The sequence below is a fragment of the Zosterops lateralis genome (assembly GCF_965231275.1).
Source record: "Zosterops lateralis genome assembly, chromosome: 7".
NCBI lineage: Eukaryota > Metazoa > Chordata > Aves > Passeriformes > Zosteropidae > Zosterops > Zosterops lateralis.
The window spans coordinates 37,605,889-37,624,965 of NC_139767.1; the positions used below are offsets into that span (position 1 = coordinate 37,605,889).

The 19,077-nt window shown below is 50.1% G+C and overlaps 1 protein-coding gene across 1 annotated transcript in view; it reads left to right on the top strand.

The window, feature by feature from the left end:
- Window positions 1–4,785: 4,785 nt before the first annotated feature.
- Window positions 4,786–19,077, top strand: part of GALNT13 (polypeptide N-acetylgalactosaminyltransferase 13) — a gene marked incomplete at its 3' end in the record, with an annotated part of 40,535 nt that continues 26,243 nt past the window's right edge. Inside the window, exons 1-6 of the mRNA XM_083865039.1 lie at window positions 4,786–4,814; window positions 11,103–11,204; window positions 12,184–12,390; window positions 12,912–13,080; window positions 16,228–16,394; window positions 17,993–18,200. Of these exons, the coding sequence (XP_083721165.1) occupies window positions 12,249–12,390; window positions 12,912–13,080; window positions 16,228–16,394; window positions 17,993–18,200 (686 nt within the window). The 5' untranslated portion in view covers window positions 4,786–4,814; window positions 11,103–11,204; window positions 12,184–12,248. The remainder of the gene's footprint in view (window positions 4,815–11,102; window positions 11,205–12,183; window positions 12,391–12,911; window positions 13,081–16,227; window positions 16,395–17,992; window positions 18,201–19,077) is intronic.

The window sequence follows — 19,077 nt, forward strand, 5'->3', positions numbered from 1 at the left end:
TCCCTGCAGCCAGGGGAAAAGCTGGAAGAGCTCTTGGAACTTCTCATGATTCCAGTTTGGAGCGAGGTTCTGTCCCTTCTCAGCAGGCACGTGGGCCCAGCTCTGCCCTTGAGCTCTTCACCTCCCAGCTCCTGCCAAATCCGTGAGAAAATTAATTAAAATAATAAATTTTCCCATCCCTCAGTTATGGCAGGAAAAATCCCATCCCTCAGTTAGGACAGGAAAAATCCCATCCCTCAGTTAGGACAGGAAAAATCCCATCCCTCAGTTATGGCAGGAAAAATCCCATCCTTAAATTATGAGAGGAAAAATTGGAAGCAGGAAGGCTCCTGTTCCCTCCTGTGTCTCACACATCCCAATCCCATTCCCCCATCCCTGTCCCAAACACCCTGATCCCATTCCTGTCCCACACACATCCCAATCCCATTCCCCATCCCTGTCCCACACATCCCATTCCCATTCCTGTCCCACACATCCCATTCCCCCATCCCTGTCCCACACATCCCATTCCCATTCCTGTCCCACACATCCCATTCCCATTCCTGTCCCACACATCCCATTCCCATTCCTGTCCCACACATCCCATTCCCATTCCTGTCCCACACATCCCATTCCCATTCCCCCATTCCTGTCCCACACATCCCAGTCCCATTCCTGTCCCACACATCCTAGTCCCATTCCCCATCCCTGTCCCACACACCCCAATCCCATTCCTATCCCACACACCCCATTCCCATTCCCCATCCCTGTCCCACACACCCCATTCCCATTCCCCCATCCCTGTCCCACACACCCCAGTCCCATTCCCCATCCCGGCCCTGTTTCCCGAGTCCCGTATCCCGGGATTGCCGGGAGAGCAGTGACACCTAGTGACACTCGGGCTGCCTCAGATTCCCGGGAATTCCATGGCTGGAATCGCAGAATGCTTTAGGTTTGGGAGGGATTTTTAATCCCATTCCAGCCTTCCCATGGGCAGGGATACCCCCGACTCCCCCGGGACCTCCTGCAGCCCCCACCCCTCACTGTAGGAATCATCCCTGGAATCCCAGTGCCTGATAAAACTCTGGGAATGTCCCCAGGGAAAAATTGGAACCCTGGCAGCTCTGATTTTTATTTTTTTTCCCTACATTTGGTTGTGATTGAAATTTGCTCTTGTTATGAGCTGGGCAATGCACACAAAATTGGGGATATTTTAATTTGGGGAAGGATTGTGCCAGGATCCTTTTCATCCCGGGATCCAGCTGGGAATCCACACCGCCAGCAGGGCCAACATCCCACTCCGGATGTTTTTACATCCTTTTGGGGATGTAAAAATTCCCCAGCTTCGTTCTGCTCCAGTGGGAAAAGTGGGATAAGCAGGAATGAAAGGGTGGTAAACAATCCCATGGATCGGTGGGATGTGGAGCTGCTGAGTGATTCCAGAGGCCATGGAGATGTTCCAAGGGATGGAGCCAGGCTGGGAGAGCTGGGAATGTTCCCCTGGAGAAGGGAAGGCTCCAGGCAGAGCTGGGAATGTTCCCCTGGAGAAGGGAAGGCTCCAGGCAGAGCTGGGAATGTTCCCCTGGAGAAGGGAAGGCTCCAGGCAGAGCTGGGAATGTTCCCTGGAGAAGGGAAGGCTCCAGGCAGAGCTGGGAATGTTCCCCTGGAGAAGGGAAGGCTCCAGGCAGAGCTGGGAATGTTCCCCTGGAGAAGGGAAGGCTCCAGGCAGAGCTGGGAATGTTCCCCTGGAGAAGGGAAGGCTCCAGGCAGAGCTGGGAATGTTCCCCTGGAGAAGGGAAGGCTCCAGGCAGAGCTGGGAATGTTCCCCTGGAGAAGGGAAGGCTCCAGGCAGAGCTGGGAATGTTCTCCTGGAGAAGGGAAGGCTCCAGGCAGAGCTGGGAATGTTCCCCTGGAGAAGGGAAGGCTCCAGGCAGAGCTGGGAATGTTCCCCTGGAGAAGGGAAGGCTCCAGGCAGAGCTGGGAATGTTCCCCTGGAGAAGGGAAGGCTCCAGGCAGAGCTGGGAATGTTCCCCTGGAGAAGGGAAGGCTCCAGGCAGAGCTGGGAATGTTCCCCTGGAGAAGGGAAGGCTCCAGGCAGAGCTGGGAATGTTCCCCTGGAGAAGGGAAGGCTCCAGGCAGAGCTCAGAGCCCCTGGCAGGGCCTGAAGGGGCTCCAGGAGAGCTGCAGAGGGACTGGGGACAAGGGCTGCAGGGACAGGACACAGGGAATGGCTTCCCACTGCCAGAGGGCAGGGCTGGCTGGGACATTGGGAATTGGGAATTCCTGCCTGGGCTGCAATTCCCACATTTGCTGGGGCTGCCCCTGGATCCCTGGAATGTCCCAGGCCAGGCTGGAGCACCCTGGGATGGTGTGGGGTGTCCCTGTATGGACTGGGGTGGGATTTAATGCCCTTTCCAACCCAAACCATTCCAGGATTCAGGGATTTATCCAGGAATCAATCCCTGACCAAAACACTCCTGTCTGGGCCGTCTTTTCCTTGCTCCTCCTGCCCACAGCGCTGAGCACCTTTTACCTTTTGATTTTCCTTCCCCGGGGTAGCGAATTTCCCTCCGAAAAGTCAGGAAATTCCACCCAAATTCCGGCAGGAGAGGTGGAGCCCCTGGGGGTGAGGGGGGCTGTGAATTGGGATCGGCCTTTGGGACGGGATCGGCCTTTGGGATGGGAAACCCGCTCTGCTGTGGGTCTGGAATAGAGATTCAGGGCTTCAGTGCCCGTGTCTGCTTCCCCTGCTCCCCTCGGCATTCCCTGGGCCTCTCCAGCCTTTCCCTGTTCCCCTCGGCATTCCCTGGGCTTCTCTGGGCCCTCCAGCCTTTCCCCGTTCCCCTCGGCACCTCATCCCACATTCCCCCATCCCTCAGTGTCCCAGCCTTCCCCTGTTCCCCTCGGCATTCCCTGGCTTCCCTGGGCCCTCCAGCCTTCTCCTGCTCTCCTCAACACCCCATCCCACATCCCTTCACCATCCCAGCCTTCCCCTGCTCCTCTCGGCATTCCCTGGGCTTCACTTGGCCCTCCAGCCTTTCCCCGTTCCCCTCAGCACCTCATCCCACACTGCCCACATTTCCCCGTCCCTCAGTGTCCCCAGCCTTCCCCTGTTCCCCATGGCACCCCATCCCACATTTCCCCGTCCCTCAGTGTCCCCAGCCTTCCCCTGTTCCCCATGGCACCTCATCCCACATTTCCCCGTCCCTCAGTGTCCCCAGCCTTCCCCTGTTCCCCATGGCACCTCATCCCACATTTCCCCGTCCCTCAGTGTCCCCAGCCTTCCCCTGTTCCCCATGGCACCTCATCCCACATTCCCCCGTCCCTCAGTGTCCCAAACTTTCCCCTGTTCCCCTCGGCACCCCATCCCACATTCCCCCGTCCCTCAGTGTCCGAGCCTTGCCCCGCTCCCCTCAGGAGCCCGTCCCACACCCTGCGGTGTCCCGCTCTGCTCATGGCTCCCTCTGCTCTCCTCTTCACTGCTTCCCATGTTCTCCCGTCCCCCTCAGGATGGCAGCCTGCCTCCTCTTCCCTTGGCCCCCATCACAACCCCTGATCCCCTCTCCCTCCCCTCCTGTCTCGCTCCCCGTCCCAATCCCTGATCCCTTCAGGATCTCGCCTTCCTCGGCTCCCCTCGGTCCTTCATCCCGACCCCCGATCCCCTCAGGATCCCTGCCTTCCTCCTCTTCCCCCATCCCGACCCCCTCTCCATCCTCTCCTGTCTCTGCCCTCATCCCAGTCCCCGATCCCCGCCTTCCTCCGCTCCCCTCAGCCCTCAACCCCTCTCCATCCCCTCCTTCCTCCGCTCCATCCCCGTCCCCGCCTCTCCTCCCGCGCCGCCTCCTCCCCTTTCCCTCCCCGATCGCTCGGTGGGGCCGGGGCCGCCCCCGGCACCTGCCCGGCCCTTCCTCCGGTCTCCTCCTCCTCCTCCTCCTCCCTCGGCCCCGTCCTCTCCCGTCTCTCCCCGTGTCCCCGGCCCCTCCCGTCTCTCCCGGTGTCCCCGGCCCCGCCGCAGCATCGCGGGAGCCGCGGCCATTGCGGCCCAGGCGGGGCCCAGGCGGGGCCGCTCCCGCCGCGGCTCCGCGCTGAGCCCCGCTGGAGGGGAGATCCCTCCCTGGATACTGCTGAGACTCCTTGGATACTGCTGAGATCCCCTGGATGCTGCTGAGACCCTTCCCAGACACTGCTGACACCCCCTGGACGCTGCTAAGATCTCCCCCCGGACACTGCCGAGAACCCCTGGATGCTGCTGAGACCCCCCAGGACTGCCAGGGCTGAGCCCCCCGGACGCTGCTGAGTCCCCGGGCTGACGGGGCTGAATCCCCCGGGTGATGCTGAGCCCCCCTGGACACTGCCGAGCCCTCGGGCTGGAGGCGCTGGACCCTCCTGGACCCTGCTGAACCCCTCGGACAGTGCTGGATCCCCGGCCTGACGGTGCTGAACGCCCCCGGACACTGCTGAACCCTCGGGCTGGAGGTGCTGGACCCTCCTGGACCCTGCTGAACCCCTGGAGTGCAGGTGCTGAGCCTCCCTGGACACTGCTGAGCCCTCGGGCTGGAGGCGCTGGACCCTCCTGGGCACTGCTGAATTCCCCCCCGAGCCGCGCTGAGCCCCCTTGGACACTGCTGAGCCCCCCGGACTGGAGGTGCTGAGATTTGGGGCTGACTGGGATGAACCCCCGGGTGATGCTGAGCCCCCCTGGACACTGCTGAGCCCCCAGACTGGAGGTGCTGAGCCCCCCTGGACACTGCTGAGCCCCCTTAGACCCCTCTGAGCCCCCAGACTGGAGGTGCTGAGCCCCCCGGGCCGGGTCTGAGCTCGGGGCTCTGCCGCAGGTGAGGCCGGCGGGGCCGTGCCGGGCTTTACTGGCTCCGTTATCCCTCGGGATCCATCCCCGGGCCCCGTTATCCCAAGGGATCTTCTGTCTCCCTTATCTCCCTTATCCCGAGGGATCCCCAGGCTCCCGGCCCCGTTATCCAGAGGGATCCCCCAGTTCCCGGCTCTCCCCCCGCTCTCCCCGCTCTCGGGGCTTTGTTTAATCCGGGCTGATCCGGGCTGGGCCATGGAGGTGTGCCCGGCCCTGACCCGCCCCCGGCCCGGGATCAGCTCAGAGCCCCCCGGGGAGGATCCCAAACATCCCTGGGATAACAGCAGAGCCGGGGTGCTCATGGTAGGACAGAGCGGGGGTTTTATCCGTCTCATCCCTGGGTTTTCCTGGAATAGCGCTCTGGGGATCTCAGGATTCCCTGGAATAACCGTTTGGGGTTGTGGGTTTCCCTGGAAAAGCGTTTTGAGGCTTTTCCCTGGAATTGCGCTGTGGATTTCAGCTGTAGGGATTCCCTGGAATAATGTTTTGGATTGTGGATTTCAGCTGTAGGTTTCCCTGGAATAATGTTTTGGATTGTGGATTTCAGCTGTAGGTTTCCCTGGAATAATGTTTTGGATTGTGGATTTCAGCTGTAGGTTTCCCTGGAATATTTTGGATTGTGGATTTCAGCTGTAGGTTTCCCTGGAATATTTTGGATTGTGGATTTCAGCTGTAGGTTTCCCTGGAATAATGTTTTGGATTGTGGATTTCAGCTGTAGGGATTCCCTGGAAAAAATGTTTTGGTCTGTGGGTTTCAGTCGTAGATTTCCCTGGAAAAATATTTTGGATTGTGGATTTCAGCCGTAGGGATTCCCTGGAATTCTGGGCTGCCAGGATTCCCTGGAATAGCATTTAGGTCTGTCAGGATTCCCTGGAACAACACTTGAGTCTGCCAGGATTCCCTGAAATTGCTGTTCCAGCCACAAGTTTCCCTGGAATGATGTTTTAGACTGTCAGGATTCCCTGGAATTGCCTCTGGGATTATTCCAGGCTCAGGTTTCCCTGGAATGATGTTTTGGACTGTCAGGATTCCTTGGAATTGTATCTGGGATTATTCCAGGCTCAGATTTCCCTGGAATGATGTTGAGGAAGGGCTGACATTCCCATTTTTCAATTTAAATTCAATTTAAATTCCTCCCCGCCTGGAAATCAGGATAAAAGCAGCCCAAAGTGCTGGAAATGGGATTTGGCACGGCTGTTAAAAAGCTGGGATTTTCCTAGAAAATCCTAAAAGTTGGGATGGCAGCTGCTTTCCCAGGAATCAGGAGGAAAAAAATCCAAGTTTATTTTCCTTTTCTCCATTAGAAATTGAATCGGTCCAAATGAACGAAGAGAAAATAAATTAAAAGATAAAAGAATTTTTTTTTTTTTTTAATTTATTTTTTATTTTTTTTTTTTTGGAAAATAAGGGCTGGAATTTATTTGGAGGAAAGATTAATGGGAGATTAAAACACGCTGGGAGTGATGGAGGCAAAGATTATTTTAACTCTTGGGCTTTAAAGGGGAGATGAGGCCTCAAAACTTGAATTTTTAAGGTGTTTTAAAGGTATTTTTAAAGGTATTTTTAGGTGGTTTTAGGTTATATTTAGGTGGGTTTTAAAGTGGTTTTTAAAATATTTTTAGGGCGGTTTTTTTAGGTTATATTTAGGTGGTTTTTTAAGTGTTTTTTGATGTTTTTAAAATTTTCCTCTTGTGCTGCAATATCTCATTGTGATATCAATGAGATCACACTTTAGGAAAATACCACTGTAAAAATCTGGTATTTTCTTGTGTAAAAACCTCATTTTCTTGAGTAAAAACCTCCTTTTTTTGGGGTTAAAAAAAAAATCTGCTTTTCTTGTATAAAAAATGCTTTTTTTTTAATTAAACTCCTTCTTTTCTTGTCTAAAAATCTGCTTTTCTTGTGCAAAAAAAAGTGATTTTTTTTCTAAAAATCTGCTTTTCTTGTGTAAAAAATGCTTTTTTTTTAATAAACTCCTTCTTTTCTTGTGTAAAAATCTGCTTTTCTTGTGCAAAAAAAGTGATTTTCTTGTCTAAAAATCTGCTTTTCTCGTGTAAAAAAAAAGGTGATTTTTTTGTCTAAAAATCTGCTTTTCTCATGCAAAAAAGTGATTTCTTTTTGTCTAAAAATCTGCTTTTCTTGTGCAAAAAAAAGTGATTTTCTTGTGTAAAAATCTGCTTTTCTTGTTAAAAAAAAGTGATTTTCTTGTCTAAAAAATCTGCTTTTCTTGTGCAAAAAAAAGTGATTTCTTTTTGTCTAAAAATCTGCTTTTCTTGTGCAAAAAAAAGTGATTTTCTTGTCTAAAAATCTGCTTTTCTTGTGCAAAAGAATTTTTTTTGTCTAAAAATCTGCTTTTCTTGTGCAAAAAAAAAGTGATTTTTTATCTCTAAAAATCTGCTTTTTTGGGGTAAAAAATATCCACTTTTCCTATGTAAAAATCTGCTTTTGTAATGGAAAATTCTGCTTTTTTTTCCTCCAGATGAAGGCAGGAGTGAGGGAGAACACGATCCCACACAGTTCTGGGGTTTTCTGTCTCTTCCCACCTGCTCCAGAAACAGCTCCTGCCTTGTTTTTTTGGGTGTTTTTTTTTTTTTAATGGGAATGGGAGGTTCCAAAGCTCTTCCCCCCAAAATTCCCTAAAAATCCCATTAAAAAATCCCATTTCTGCTGCTGCTCGTGAACAGGAGCATCCCTGTAGATTTACCTGAGCAGGTGAGATATTCCATTAACATTTAGGAGTTTTTTTAAAAAAACTTTTATTTGAATTATCTGCAGGTTTTCAGTGCTGTGCACCAACAAGGGAAGAACGGAAAATTAATTTAGAAATTAATTTTAGAAATTAATTTCTAAAATCAATTTAGAAAATTTTAATTTTAGAAATTTTAATTTTAGAAATTAATTTCTAAAATTAATTTTAGAAATTAATTTTAGAAATTTTAGAAAGGAAAATTAATTTAGAAGGTTTTTAAAAAACCTTTATTTGAATTATCTGCAGGTTTTCAGTGCTTTGCACCAACAAGGGAAGAATGAGGTTATCAGTTTAGAAGGTTTTAAAAAACTTTTATTTGAATTATCTTCAGGTTTTCAGTGCTGTGCACCAGCAAGGGAAGAACGGAAAATTAATTTAGAAATTAATTTTAGAAATTAATTTTAGAAATTTTAGAAAGGAAAATTAATTTAGAAGGTTTTTAAAAAACTTTTATCTGAATTATCTGCAGGTTTTCAGTGCTTTGCACCAGCAAGGGAAGAATGGGGTTAATAATTTAGAAGGTTTTTAAAAAACCTTTATTTGAATTATCTGCAGGTTTTCAGTGCTTTGCACCAGCAAGGGAAGAACGGAAAATTAATTTAGAAATTAATTTTAGAAATTAATTTTAGAAATTTTAGAAAGGAAAATTAATTTAGAAGGTTTTTAAAAAACTTTTATTTGAATTATCTTCAGGTTTTCAGTGCTTTGCACCAACACAACTCCAGGATTTTAAAGGAGGGAATAAACCCAGAAAAACTCTTCCCAAATTTCCCATTTGGCTGCTGGGAGGATGGAATTGAGGAGGAAAATGGAATTGTGAAATTGTGACCTGAACAAACCCCCCCAAAGCTTTTCCTCCCCAGATCTGGGATGAGAGAAATTAATGTTGGATTCCTGAGTCATGGGATGGATTCCCAAGGGAAGAATGGGGCTATTAATAAATATCAGGAGAGGAGAGAGGCAGGGAAATCTGAATTATTGAAACACAAAACGCTGCGTGGCTCTGACTAAAGATTCCTGATTTTTATTATTTTTTCTCCTTTTATTTTCTCCTATTTTTATTCCTTACTAAATGTACAAGAGCTTTCCTGGAGTTTGACAGTTCTGGCATTGAAAGTTCTTCCTTATCCCTGAATTGATGAGCTGCTCGTGGAATTAAAGGATGATTTTTGGAGCGTGTGTTTTATATTCGGGTTTGCTTAGATCAGTGTGGCCATAAAATCCAATTTTAAATTGGAAAGGGGGAGTTTCAAACCTTCCTGGCCAAGTTTTTTGGGTTTTTTTTTGTTTTTTTGTTTTTTTTTTGTGGTGAATCCCAGGAGAGCTGTGAGAAATAATCCTTTAATTTATCAGGGGGGAAAGCTGGGAGTTCTGAGGGCAAATAATTTTGATTAAAAGGAATTAAAATTTAAAAAGGAATTAAAATTTTTTAAAAAGGAATTAATTTTAAAAAAAATATTATTTTAAGTTTAAAAAAAGAATTAAAATTAAAAGCTTAATCTTTAAGCTTTGATTCCCTGGAAAACAGCATCATTAACAATGCAAACCTTGGATTCCCTGGAGGGTAAATAATTTTGATTAAAAGGAATTAAAATTTGAAAAGGAATTATTTATTTTTTTAATGGATTTTTTTTTAAAAATATTATTTTAAGTTTAAAAAAAGGAATTAAAATGTAAAGCTTAATCTTTAAGCTTTGATTCCCTGGAAATCAAATAGTTCTGATTAAAAGGAATTAAAATTTTAAAAAGGAACAAAAATTTTAAAAAAGAAGGAATTAATTTTTTTAAAAAAATTTAAGTTTTAAATTTAAAAAGGAAATAAAATGAAAAGCTTAATCTTTACACTTTGATTCCCTGGAAATCAAATAGTTTTGATTAAAAGGAATTAAAACTAAAAAATGGAATTAATTAAAAAAAAAATTCCTATTAATAATTTGGATTTCTATCCTCATCCAAGCACTGGGATTTGAGCAGTCAGGTTTGGGATTCCTGGGAATTCAAGGCCAGGAAAAGTTGGAGGTTGGTGAGGTCAACGCTGAGGTCAGAGCAGTTCTGGCTTTAATTAACAAAATTTAATCACATTCCTGGGATATGGACTCTGGAATTCCAACTTTGCTGCATCAGTCCAAGAGCTGGGTGAGAAACTGGGCAATTCCTCTGCTTTTCTGTGGGAATTTCTTTGGGAATTTCCGTGCCTGGGTTATTCCTGTCCTGCTGAGGATTAGGACACTTCACTCGTGATGAGCCCCAGGAGTGACAGAGGATTAAAGAGCAGCTCAGGGCTCTGCTGAGCCGATTTACAGAGAGCCCCTTTGGGGTGGAGGGACTGAGCTCCTGGAGTGGGGCCAGAGGGGCTGGGAGAGCTGGGAATGTTCCCTGGAGAAGGGAAGGCTCCAGGCAGAGCTGGGAATGTTCCCCTGGAGAAGGGAAGGCTCCAGGCAGAGCTGGGAATGTTCCCCTGGAGAAGGGAAGGCTCCAGGCAGAGCTGGGAATGTTCCCCTGGAGAAGGGAAGGCTCCAGGCAGAGCTGGGAATGTTCCCCTGGAGAAGGGAAGGCTCCAGGCAGAGCTGGGAATGTTCCCTGGAGAAGGGAAGGCTCCAGGCAGAGCTGGGAATGTTCCCCTGGAGAAGGGAAGGCTCCAGGCAGAGCTGGGAATGTTCCCTGGAGAAGGGAAGGCTCCAGGCAGAGCTGGGAATGTTCCCCTGGAGAAGGGAAGGCTCCAGGCAGAGCTGGGAATGTTCCCCTGGAGAAGGGAAGGCTCCAGGCAGAGCTCAGAGCCCCTGGCAGGGCCTGAAGGGGCTCCAGGAGAGCTGCAGAGGGACTGGGGACAAGGGCTGGAGGGACAGGACACAGGGAATGGCTTCCCACTGCCAGAGGGCAGGGCTGCCTGGGACATTGGGAATTGGGAATTCCCACATTTGCTGTGCCTGCCCCTGGATCCCTGGAATGTCCCAGGCCAGGATGGATCACCCTGGGATGGTGGGAGGTGTCCCTGGGGGTGGAATTGGATAATCCTCAATGGCCCTTCCCACCCAAAACAGTCTGGAATTTTTCTTCCTCATTTTTCTTCCTGTAATGAAATTGTTCCCCTTGACTGCTGTGGAAATGGATTGTGTTATCCTGGAACAGCAATTCCTGGAATTTTAAATCAGCTTCCTGGGAATCCCTCAGCAGGAAGAGCCATTGGTTGGTATTTAGGACAGATGGAAATTGGTATTAATGAGGAGTCGGTGCAGAAATGCTGTGAGAATAATTAAATAAATCATTTATCTAATTTATTTAAGTCATTCCAGCTCTTCCATCCCTTTGGATCTGATGAACATGAATTAAAAAATAAAATGGGGAAATGGAAAGGTCCCACTTGGAAATGAGAAGCTGAAGAGGAAGGATGAGGAAGGTGAAATGTGGATAAAACCGAGGAGGATTTTTTATTTATGAGAAATTTCTCTATGTTTTAGGAAATATGAAAAACTGATGGGATTTTTCTCCTTTTTTTCTTTTCCAAGCACTTGGAAAATTCTGCAGTGGTGGTTCAGTGCTGAGGGGATCCTGTGGGAGCATGGCTGGAGCAGGACACGGAGCCTGGGCACGGAGTGGAGGTGGTGATGGTGAGTGGAGTCCTTAATTCCAGACCTTTGATTACAGAGTGCAGCACAGGGGAGAGCATGGAATCCTGGAGTGCTTTGGGGTGGGAAGAGACCTTAAATCCCAGCCCAGCCCACCCAGAGACACCCCACACCATCCCAGGGTGCTCCAGCCTGGCCTGGGACATTCCAGGGATCCAGGGGCAGCCACAGCAAATGTGGGAATTCCCAATTCCCAATGTCCCAGCCAGCCCTGCCCTCTGGCAGTGGGAAGCCATTCCCTGTGTCCTGTCCCTCCAGCCCTTGTCCCCAGTCCCTCTGCAGCTCTCCTGGAGCCCCTTCAGGCCCTGCCAGGGGCTCTGAGCTCTGCCTGGAGCCTTCCCTTCTCCAGGGGAACATTCCCAGCTCTGCCTGGAGCCTTCCCTTCTCCAGGGGAACATTCCCAGCTCTGCCTGGAGCCTTCCCTTCTCCAGGGGAACATTCCCAGCTCTGCCTGGAGCCTTCCCTTCTCCAGGGGAACATTCCCAGCTCTGCCTGGAGCCTTCCCTTCTCCAGGGGAACATTCCCAGCTCTGCCTGGAGCCTTCCCTTCTCCAGGGGAACATTCCCAGCTCTGCCTGGAGCCTTCCCTTCTCCAGGGGAACATTCCCAGCTCTGCCTGGAGCCTTCCCTTCTCCAGGGGAACATTCCCAGCTCTCCCAGCCTGGCTCCGCCCTTTGCAGAGCTGGATATGGAGGCCTCACCTTTATCTCTATTTTCCAAACTCCCTAATTCCAAATTCTCTAATCCCAAACCCCTGGATCAATGCCTGCTGGGCCCTTTCCCAAGGAACCTTTGGTGGCCACAATAAAAATATTTGGCAGGATAAAAATTCAACATTGACAAATTTAAAAGCTAAGATCATCCTTTGAAGAAAATGAGAATTTCAGTATCAAATCATGTTCAATAAAAGGATGAATACCCACAAATCCATGGAAATGATGCTGTTCTCCCTCTGCCTGCAGTGGGCTGCTCCCCGGGGCTGTGATCCCGTGCTGCTCCCAGCACTCCAGGGCAGAGCCGGGGAGCCATGAGGAGGTTTGGCTACTGCAGGGTGGTGTTGGCCACCTCCCTGCTCTGGGTGCTGCTGGACGTGTTCCTGCTGCTCTACTTCAGCGAGTGCAACAAGTGTGAGGACAGCAAGGAGCGCTCCCTGCTCCCGGCGCTGCGAGGTGAGCCTGCCCTGGCCTTGGAGTCTCCCTTCTTTTCCAAATTATCATACATTTGATAATTTAAAATAAAAATTAGAAATTAAAAGGCTTTCAGGCAAAGAGTGTCATGTCATTGGTGAGCCTTGATGGCCCATTAACAGCAGATGGGGTTAAATCAGACCTGAAATCCCATTCCATGGGCAGGGACATCTCCCACTATCCCAAGCCTGGCCTGGGGCATTCCAGGGATCCAGGGGCAGCCACAGGTTCTCTCTGAAGGTGCCCAGAGCAGCTGTGGCTGTTCCTGGATCCATGGAAGTGTCCAAAGCCTGCTTGGGTGGGGCTTGGAGCAGCCTGGGACAGTGGGAATGAACAAATCCAGGGGGTTCAACCATCTTGAAATAAAACTGGATGTTCTTGGATGCAGAGAAGGATAAAAGGATAAAAGCAGGGAAAATGGGGATTGGATTTCCAGTATTCCTTGGGAAAACCAGAATCCAATTCCCAGGTGCTCAAAGCACCTTTTGCTGTTCCTGTTCCAGCCGTGATTTCCCGGAGCCAGGAGGGCCCGGGGGAGATGGGCAGGGCCGTGCTGATCCCCAGGGAGGAGCAGGAGAAGATGAAGGAGCTCTTCAAGATCAACCAGTTCAACCTCCTGGCCAGCGACCGCATCGCCCTGAACCGCAGCCTGCCCGACGTGCGCCTGGACGGGTCAGAGCCCTGTCCTGGGGGTACTGGGGTGGGATTGGGATGGGGGATTAAATCCTGTCCTGGGAATCCTGGGGGATGGAATCCTGTCCTGGGAGTGGTGAGGGATTGAATCCTGTCCTGGGAGGACATTCCCAGCTCTGCCTGGAGCCTTCCCTTCTCCAGGGGAACATTCCCAGCTCTGCCTGGAGCCTTCCCTTCTCCAGGGGAACATTCCCAGCTCTGCCTGGAGCCTTCCCTTCTCCAGGGGAACATTCCCAGCTCTGCCTGGAGCCTTCCCTTCTCCAGGGGAACATTCCCAGCTCTGCCTGGAGCCTTCCCTTCTCCAGGGGAACATTCCCAGCTCTGCCTGGAGCCTTCCCTTCTCCAGGGGAACATTCCCAGCTCTGCCTGGAGCCTTCCCTTCTCCAGGGGAACATTCCCAGCTCTGCCTGGAGCCTTCCCTTCTCCAGGGGAACATTCCCAGCTCTCCCAGCCCGGCTCCAGAGTCACTGGGGTTCTGTGGGAATGGGGTTCCTCATCAGGATCCACAATTCCCCATCCTGTATCCAGGCAGGGCTGGCTCCCATTGAATCCCTGCCCTGGGACTGAAGGTTTAATTCCAGCTGATCCATGGGATCTCACACACAGAGTTCCATTTGCTTCCCCTTCCATCCTGAGTTTTGTCAGGGAATGTCACTGGATTTCCAGAGTCCTGTTGGAAATGGCCAAGCTGGAGATTTTAATCAGAGCCAGCTCTAATTAGGAGCTATTGATTAAACCTTAAACCCAGCTCAACTCACCAGAGGAATGCCTCATTTCATTCCCAAGGATTTTCTCCATCCTCAATCTTTTCTGGATGAGTGAGGCTCCAAGTGCTGTTCCATGGGTTGCTGGAGCATCCTAATTGGATTTTCTCCTGGAGATTGCAGCTGGAATTGGCTCCTGGGGATGTTCCAGTGCTTGGGAACATCCAGGGATGAGCAGAAGCTTTGGGATTGCTGGAATAGCAGCCAGGGTTAAGCATGGAGCTGGAGTTTTGTGAGGATTCTCAAAAAAAAAAAACAACTCTGGGATGTGATTCTGAGTGGGGAAAGGGCTTGGGAAGGAGCAGTGCAGGGCTGGCAGTGGATGTGTGGGAAAACTCCCTTTAATTGGGAAAATCCTTCCCTCAGATCCATGTGTCAGGGCAGGAATTCTTGACTGGATTTTGAGGTGAGACCAAAATTTGTTACTCCTGAAATTCAGCCCTCAAAGGGAGGGAAAATTGGATTATTTTGGGATCAGCCACACCTGATCCCTTCGTTCTGCACCAGGAGCTGGATTTGGGGCTTTTCCAGCTCTAAATTGTGGTGGATAAAAAATTCCTTCCTCAGAGGGTGGGGAGATCCTGGCACAGCTTTCCCAGGAAAGCTGAGGCTGCCCCTGGATCCCTGGAGGTGTCCAAGGCCAGGCTGGAGCAGCCTGGGATAGTGGGATGTGTCTGGGATGGGATTTAAATTCCCTTCCATCCCAAACCACCCTGGAATTGTCCCATTCCACGGGTGAGTGGTGGCAGTGCCACAATTCCTGTCACTCCACGGAATATCCAGAAATACTGGAATGTTTTTCATGGATATGGCCACCCTTGGGTTGTTGAAATTCTCATTTATTCTGAAAACCTGTGAAAATTTCCCTTCCAGAAGCTCAATCCTTGCTCTCCCCTCCACGTTTTCCTCGTGGGCTGCAGCTGCCTCCTTTGGAGCAGCCGTTTGCATCGGGAGATAAAATTGGAGAAGAGGAGCTGTCAGCTCCTAATTAGTGTGAAAATCATGGAAAACAGATTTTCCTCCCCTGGCAGCCTCCGAGGGGCCCCCAAGACATCCCTGGGTGGAGGAGAAAACTGATTTTATTTCAGGAAAATTATTCCAAAGGAGATTTTTTTCATTTCTTTTGCTCCTGGTTTTAAGGGGCTTGGGATTGTAGGAAGTGCTGGAACAGTTTGGATCAAAGCCCAGAGAAACTCGGGGTTGTTTTGCAGGAATTTTTGTTTTCCCAGGATGAATTTCCAGGCTGCCTTGGAAGGGCCCTCACCTCCTTCCCATGATATCTTCTCCCAGGGAATCTGCAGGAAATCTGGGATCCCACTTTTCCCACAGACCTCTGGAAATGGGCACTGGGAGGGGATTTGAAGGTTTGGGTTAACATTGAAAAATCCATGGCTATTTTCCATTTTTAAAGGATGTGCAGGTGCCCCACATTCCTGGTTTTCCCAGAAATACCCCAAACCATGGAATGGTTAAACTGGCAGGGTTTGATCCTTGAGTGGGAACTTTGGGAAAGCAGGCAGGGTTTGAACATTCCAGGTGGATCAGTCCTGGATCAGCTCTGCTTTTCCTTGGCAGCTCATCCCTGTGTGCTGCAGAGCTCCCTGGAGCCAAATCCACCTGGGAATGGCTGGACCTGGAATTTCTGATTAAACTGTGCAGGGCTGAAATCAGATCTGTGGGGCTGAGCTGGATCCTGGCTTGGAGTGTCAGGGATGGGAGAGTGAGCTGAGCCCCTTCTCCAGCCTGTCTCCTGCTCAGAGCAGTTGGAATTCCAGTCCCTGGATCTCCAATTTTCTCCTTAATTTATCTACAGCATCCTGAACTATCTGGGTGTGGAACCTCTGGAGCAGTGCCATGGCTGGTTTTCCAGCCTGTCTCCTGCTCAGAGCAGTTGGAATTCCAGTCTCTGGATCTCCACTTTGCCTCCTTAATATATTCCTATTGTTTTGAATTACCTGGATATGGAACTCCTGGAGTGGTGCCTTGGCTGCTTCCAGACCCCTTTTCCAGGCTGCCTCACCCTCAGAGCCATTGAGGTTATGGAATCTGGAGGCCTCTGGATCTCCAATTAGCTCCTTAATCCATTCCCATCATCCTGAGCTCTCTGGATGTGAAACCTCCCTGTTGGAGCAGCATTGTGGCTGCTTCCAAGCCCCTTTTCCATCCTGCCTCAGAGCCATTTGGATTCCAGTCTCTGGATCTCCACTTTGCTCTTTAACCCATCCCCTCCATCCCTGGGTGTGACAGCAGAGCTGTGGTTGCTTCCAGCCCCTTTTCCATCACAGAAAGACGCAGGTCTCCTTCTGTCTGTTCCTCCAGCTGAATTCCTCTTTTCCCTGTGTTTCCCTGTTTTTCCTGGCAGGTGCAAGAGCAAGGTGTACCCCGAGGAGCTGCCCAACACCAGCGTGGTGATCGTGTTCCACAACGAGGCGTGGAGCACGCTGCTGCGCACCCTGCACAGCGTCATCGCGCGCTCCCCGCCGCGCCTGCTGGCCGAGATCGTCCTGGTGGACGACGCCAGCGAGAGAGGTGGGGCTGGGACAGCCATCCCTGTCCTGCATCCCTGTCCCCATCCCAATCCCACATCCCCGTCCTGCATCCCAATCCCACATCTCCATCCCGCATCCCCGTCTCCCATCCCCATCTCCCAGCCCACGTCCCCAGCAACATCCATGTCCCACATCCATATTCCCATTCCTGACCCGCATCCCCATCCCGCATCCCCATCCCGCATCCCCATCCCGCATCCCCATCCCATATCCCACATTCCCATCCTGCATCCCATGTCGCACATCCCCATCCCTGTCCTGCATCCCCATCCCCGTCCCACATCCCCATCCCACATCCCATGTCCCACATCCCCGTCCTGCATCCACATCCCCATCTCCCATCCCACATCCCCAGCAACATCCCTGTCCCACATCTGCATTCCCATTTTCCGTCCCACATCCTGCATCGCCGTCCTGCATCCCCATCCCACATCCCATATCCTGCATCCCCATCCCACATCCCATATCCCCATCCCACATCCCCATCCTGCATCCCATGTCCCACATTCCTGTCCCCATCCCACATTCCTGTCCCCATCCCACATCCCATGCCCCACATCCCCATCCCACATCCAATGTCCCATATCCCTGTCCTGCATCCCCATCCTGCATCCCATGTCCCACATTCCTGTCCCCATCCCACATCCCATATCCTGCATCCCCATCCTGCATCCCATGTCCCACATCCCTGTCCTGCATCCCATGTCCCACATTCCCTGTCCCCATCCCACATCCCATGTCTCACATCCCTGTCCCACATCCCCATACCTGTCCCGGATCCCCGTCCCACAGCCCATATCCCACATCCCCATCCCCATCCTGCATCCCCATCTCCCATCCCACATCCCCATCCCACATCTGCATTCCCATCCCACATCCCACATCCCAGTGGGGAAATCCATCAAAAAAAAGCCATTTTTTGGGGAGGATAGAACCAGCAGCAAATTGCCCAGAGTGTCTTTGTTTTGTGGTTGGAATTTCAAAAGGTTTCTGCCTTGTTCAGCTCCAATGTTCAGGAATTCCAAGGATTTCTGCTTGTTCAGCTCCAATGTTCAGGAATTCCAAGGATCTCTGCCTTGTTCAGCTCCAATGTTCAGGAATTCCAAGGATTTCTGCTTGTTCAGCTCCCTCTGTTAATTTGCTGCAAATGAACCGATTTTTATCCCCATTTTTTTGGAACTTAAGGCAGATATTCTAGAGGATTTCTGAACATTTTTGAGCTTTGAACCCCAGTGATTTGCAGTTAAATTCCTTGGTTTATTCCAAGGAAATGATTTAAAATTCCTTGGTTTATTCCAAGGAAATGATTTAAAATTCCTTGGTTTATTCCAAGGAACTGATTTAAAATTCCTGTGATATTCTCATGGAATCAGGGAATGGTTTGCCTTGGAAGGGACCTTAAATCCCACCTCATTCCCACCCCCATGAGATGCTTCAAGCAGGGAGGTTCTATTCCAAGGAGCCTTCTATTCCAAGGTTCCACTACCTTGGAATAAAACCTCCCTAAAATAAAATAAAATAAAATAAAATAAAATAAAATAAAATAAACCCACTCTTGTTTCCCCTCCAATCTGGCAGAGTTTTTGAAGGCCTCCTTGGAGAATTACGTGAAGAAGCTGGACGTGCCCATCAGGATCCTGCGGATGGAGCAGCGGTCGGGGCTGATCCGGGCCCGGCTCCGGGGGGCCGCGGCCTCCAGGGGCCAAGTGATCACATTCCTGGATGCCCACTGTGAGTGCACCCTGGGCTGGCTGGAGCCACTGCTGGCCAGGATCAAGGAGGACAGGTAAGGAATCCCCAGCTCCCAGAGGCAGGGATCTGCTCCAGGCCTTTCTCTGAATGCTGGAAAATGGGTGTGGAAAGGATTGGCTGAGCTGGAACAAGGATAATTTTAAGTCTTTTGGGTCAGAATCTCATTCCTAAATAAATGTGGGAGCGGCTTTGCCAAGGTTTGGAGCTCTCCTATCCAAAGGAAGTTTTCTCCCTGTTTTTTACCAGGAACAACTTCTCTCTCTGACCCCCTGGACTCATGGAAATTTGCACCTTTTTTGTCCTTTACTTGTTTTCCCTTTTTTCAGCTTTTTTCCCCATAATTTTTTTTCCTTTTCCCCCTGCTTTTCCCTCTTTTTTCCCTTCCTTCTTTCCTTCCATTTCCCTTTTCTCCTTTCCCTCAGATTTGAAGTTTTCCCCCCAGTTTTTGCCTTTTTTCTTTTCCTTTTTCCCCCTTTTCCTTTTTCTCCTTTTTCCTTCTTTCCCTTTCCTCCATATCATTTTTTTCCTGTCTTCCTCCCCTTTCTTCCCTTTCCCCCCTCTCCCTTTTCCTTCCTTTTTCTCCCTTTTCCCCTCTATTTTCCCTCTTCTCATACCTTCCCCCCTTTTCTTTCACTTTCTTCCCCCTCTTCCCTCCCTCTTTTCCCCTTCTCCTTTTTATTTTCCCCCTTTTCCCCCTTTTCCTCCCATGCCCCCCTTTCTGCCTTTTCCTCCTTTTTTTCTTCCCTCTTTCCCCCCCCCCTCTTTTTTTCCTCCTCCTCCTCCTTTTTTCCTCCTCCTTTTTTCCTCCCTCTCTTTTTTCCCCTCTTCTTTCCCCTCCAATTTCCCCCCTCTCTTCCCTCCCTCTTTCCCCCTTCTCCCTCATTATTCCCCCATTTCCCCCCTTTCCCCCC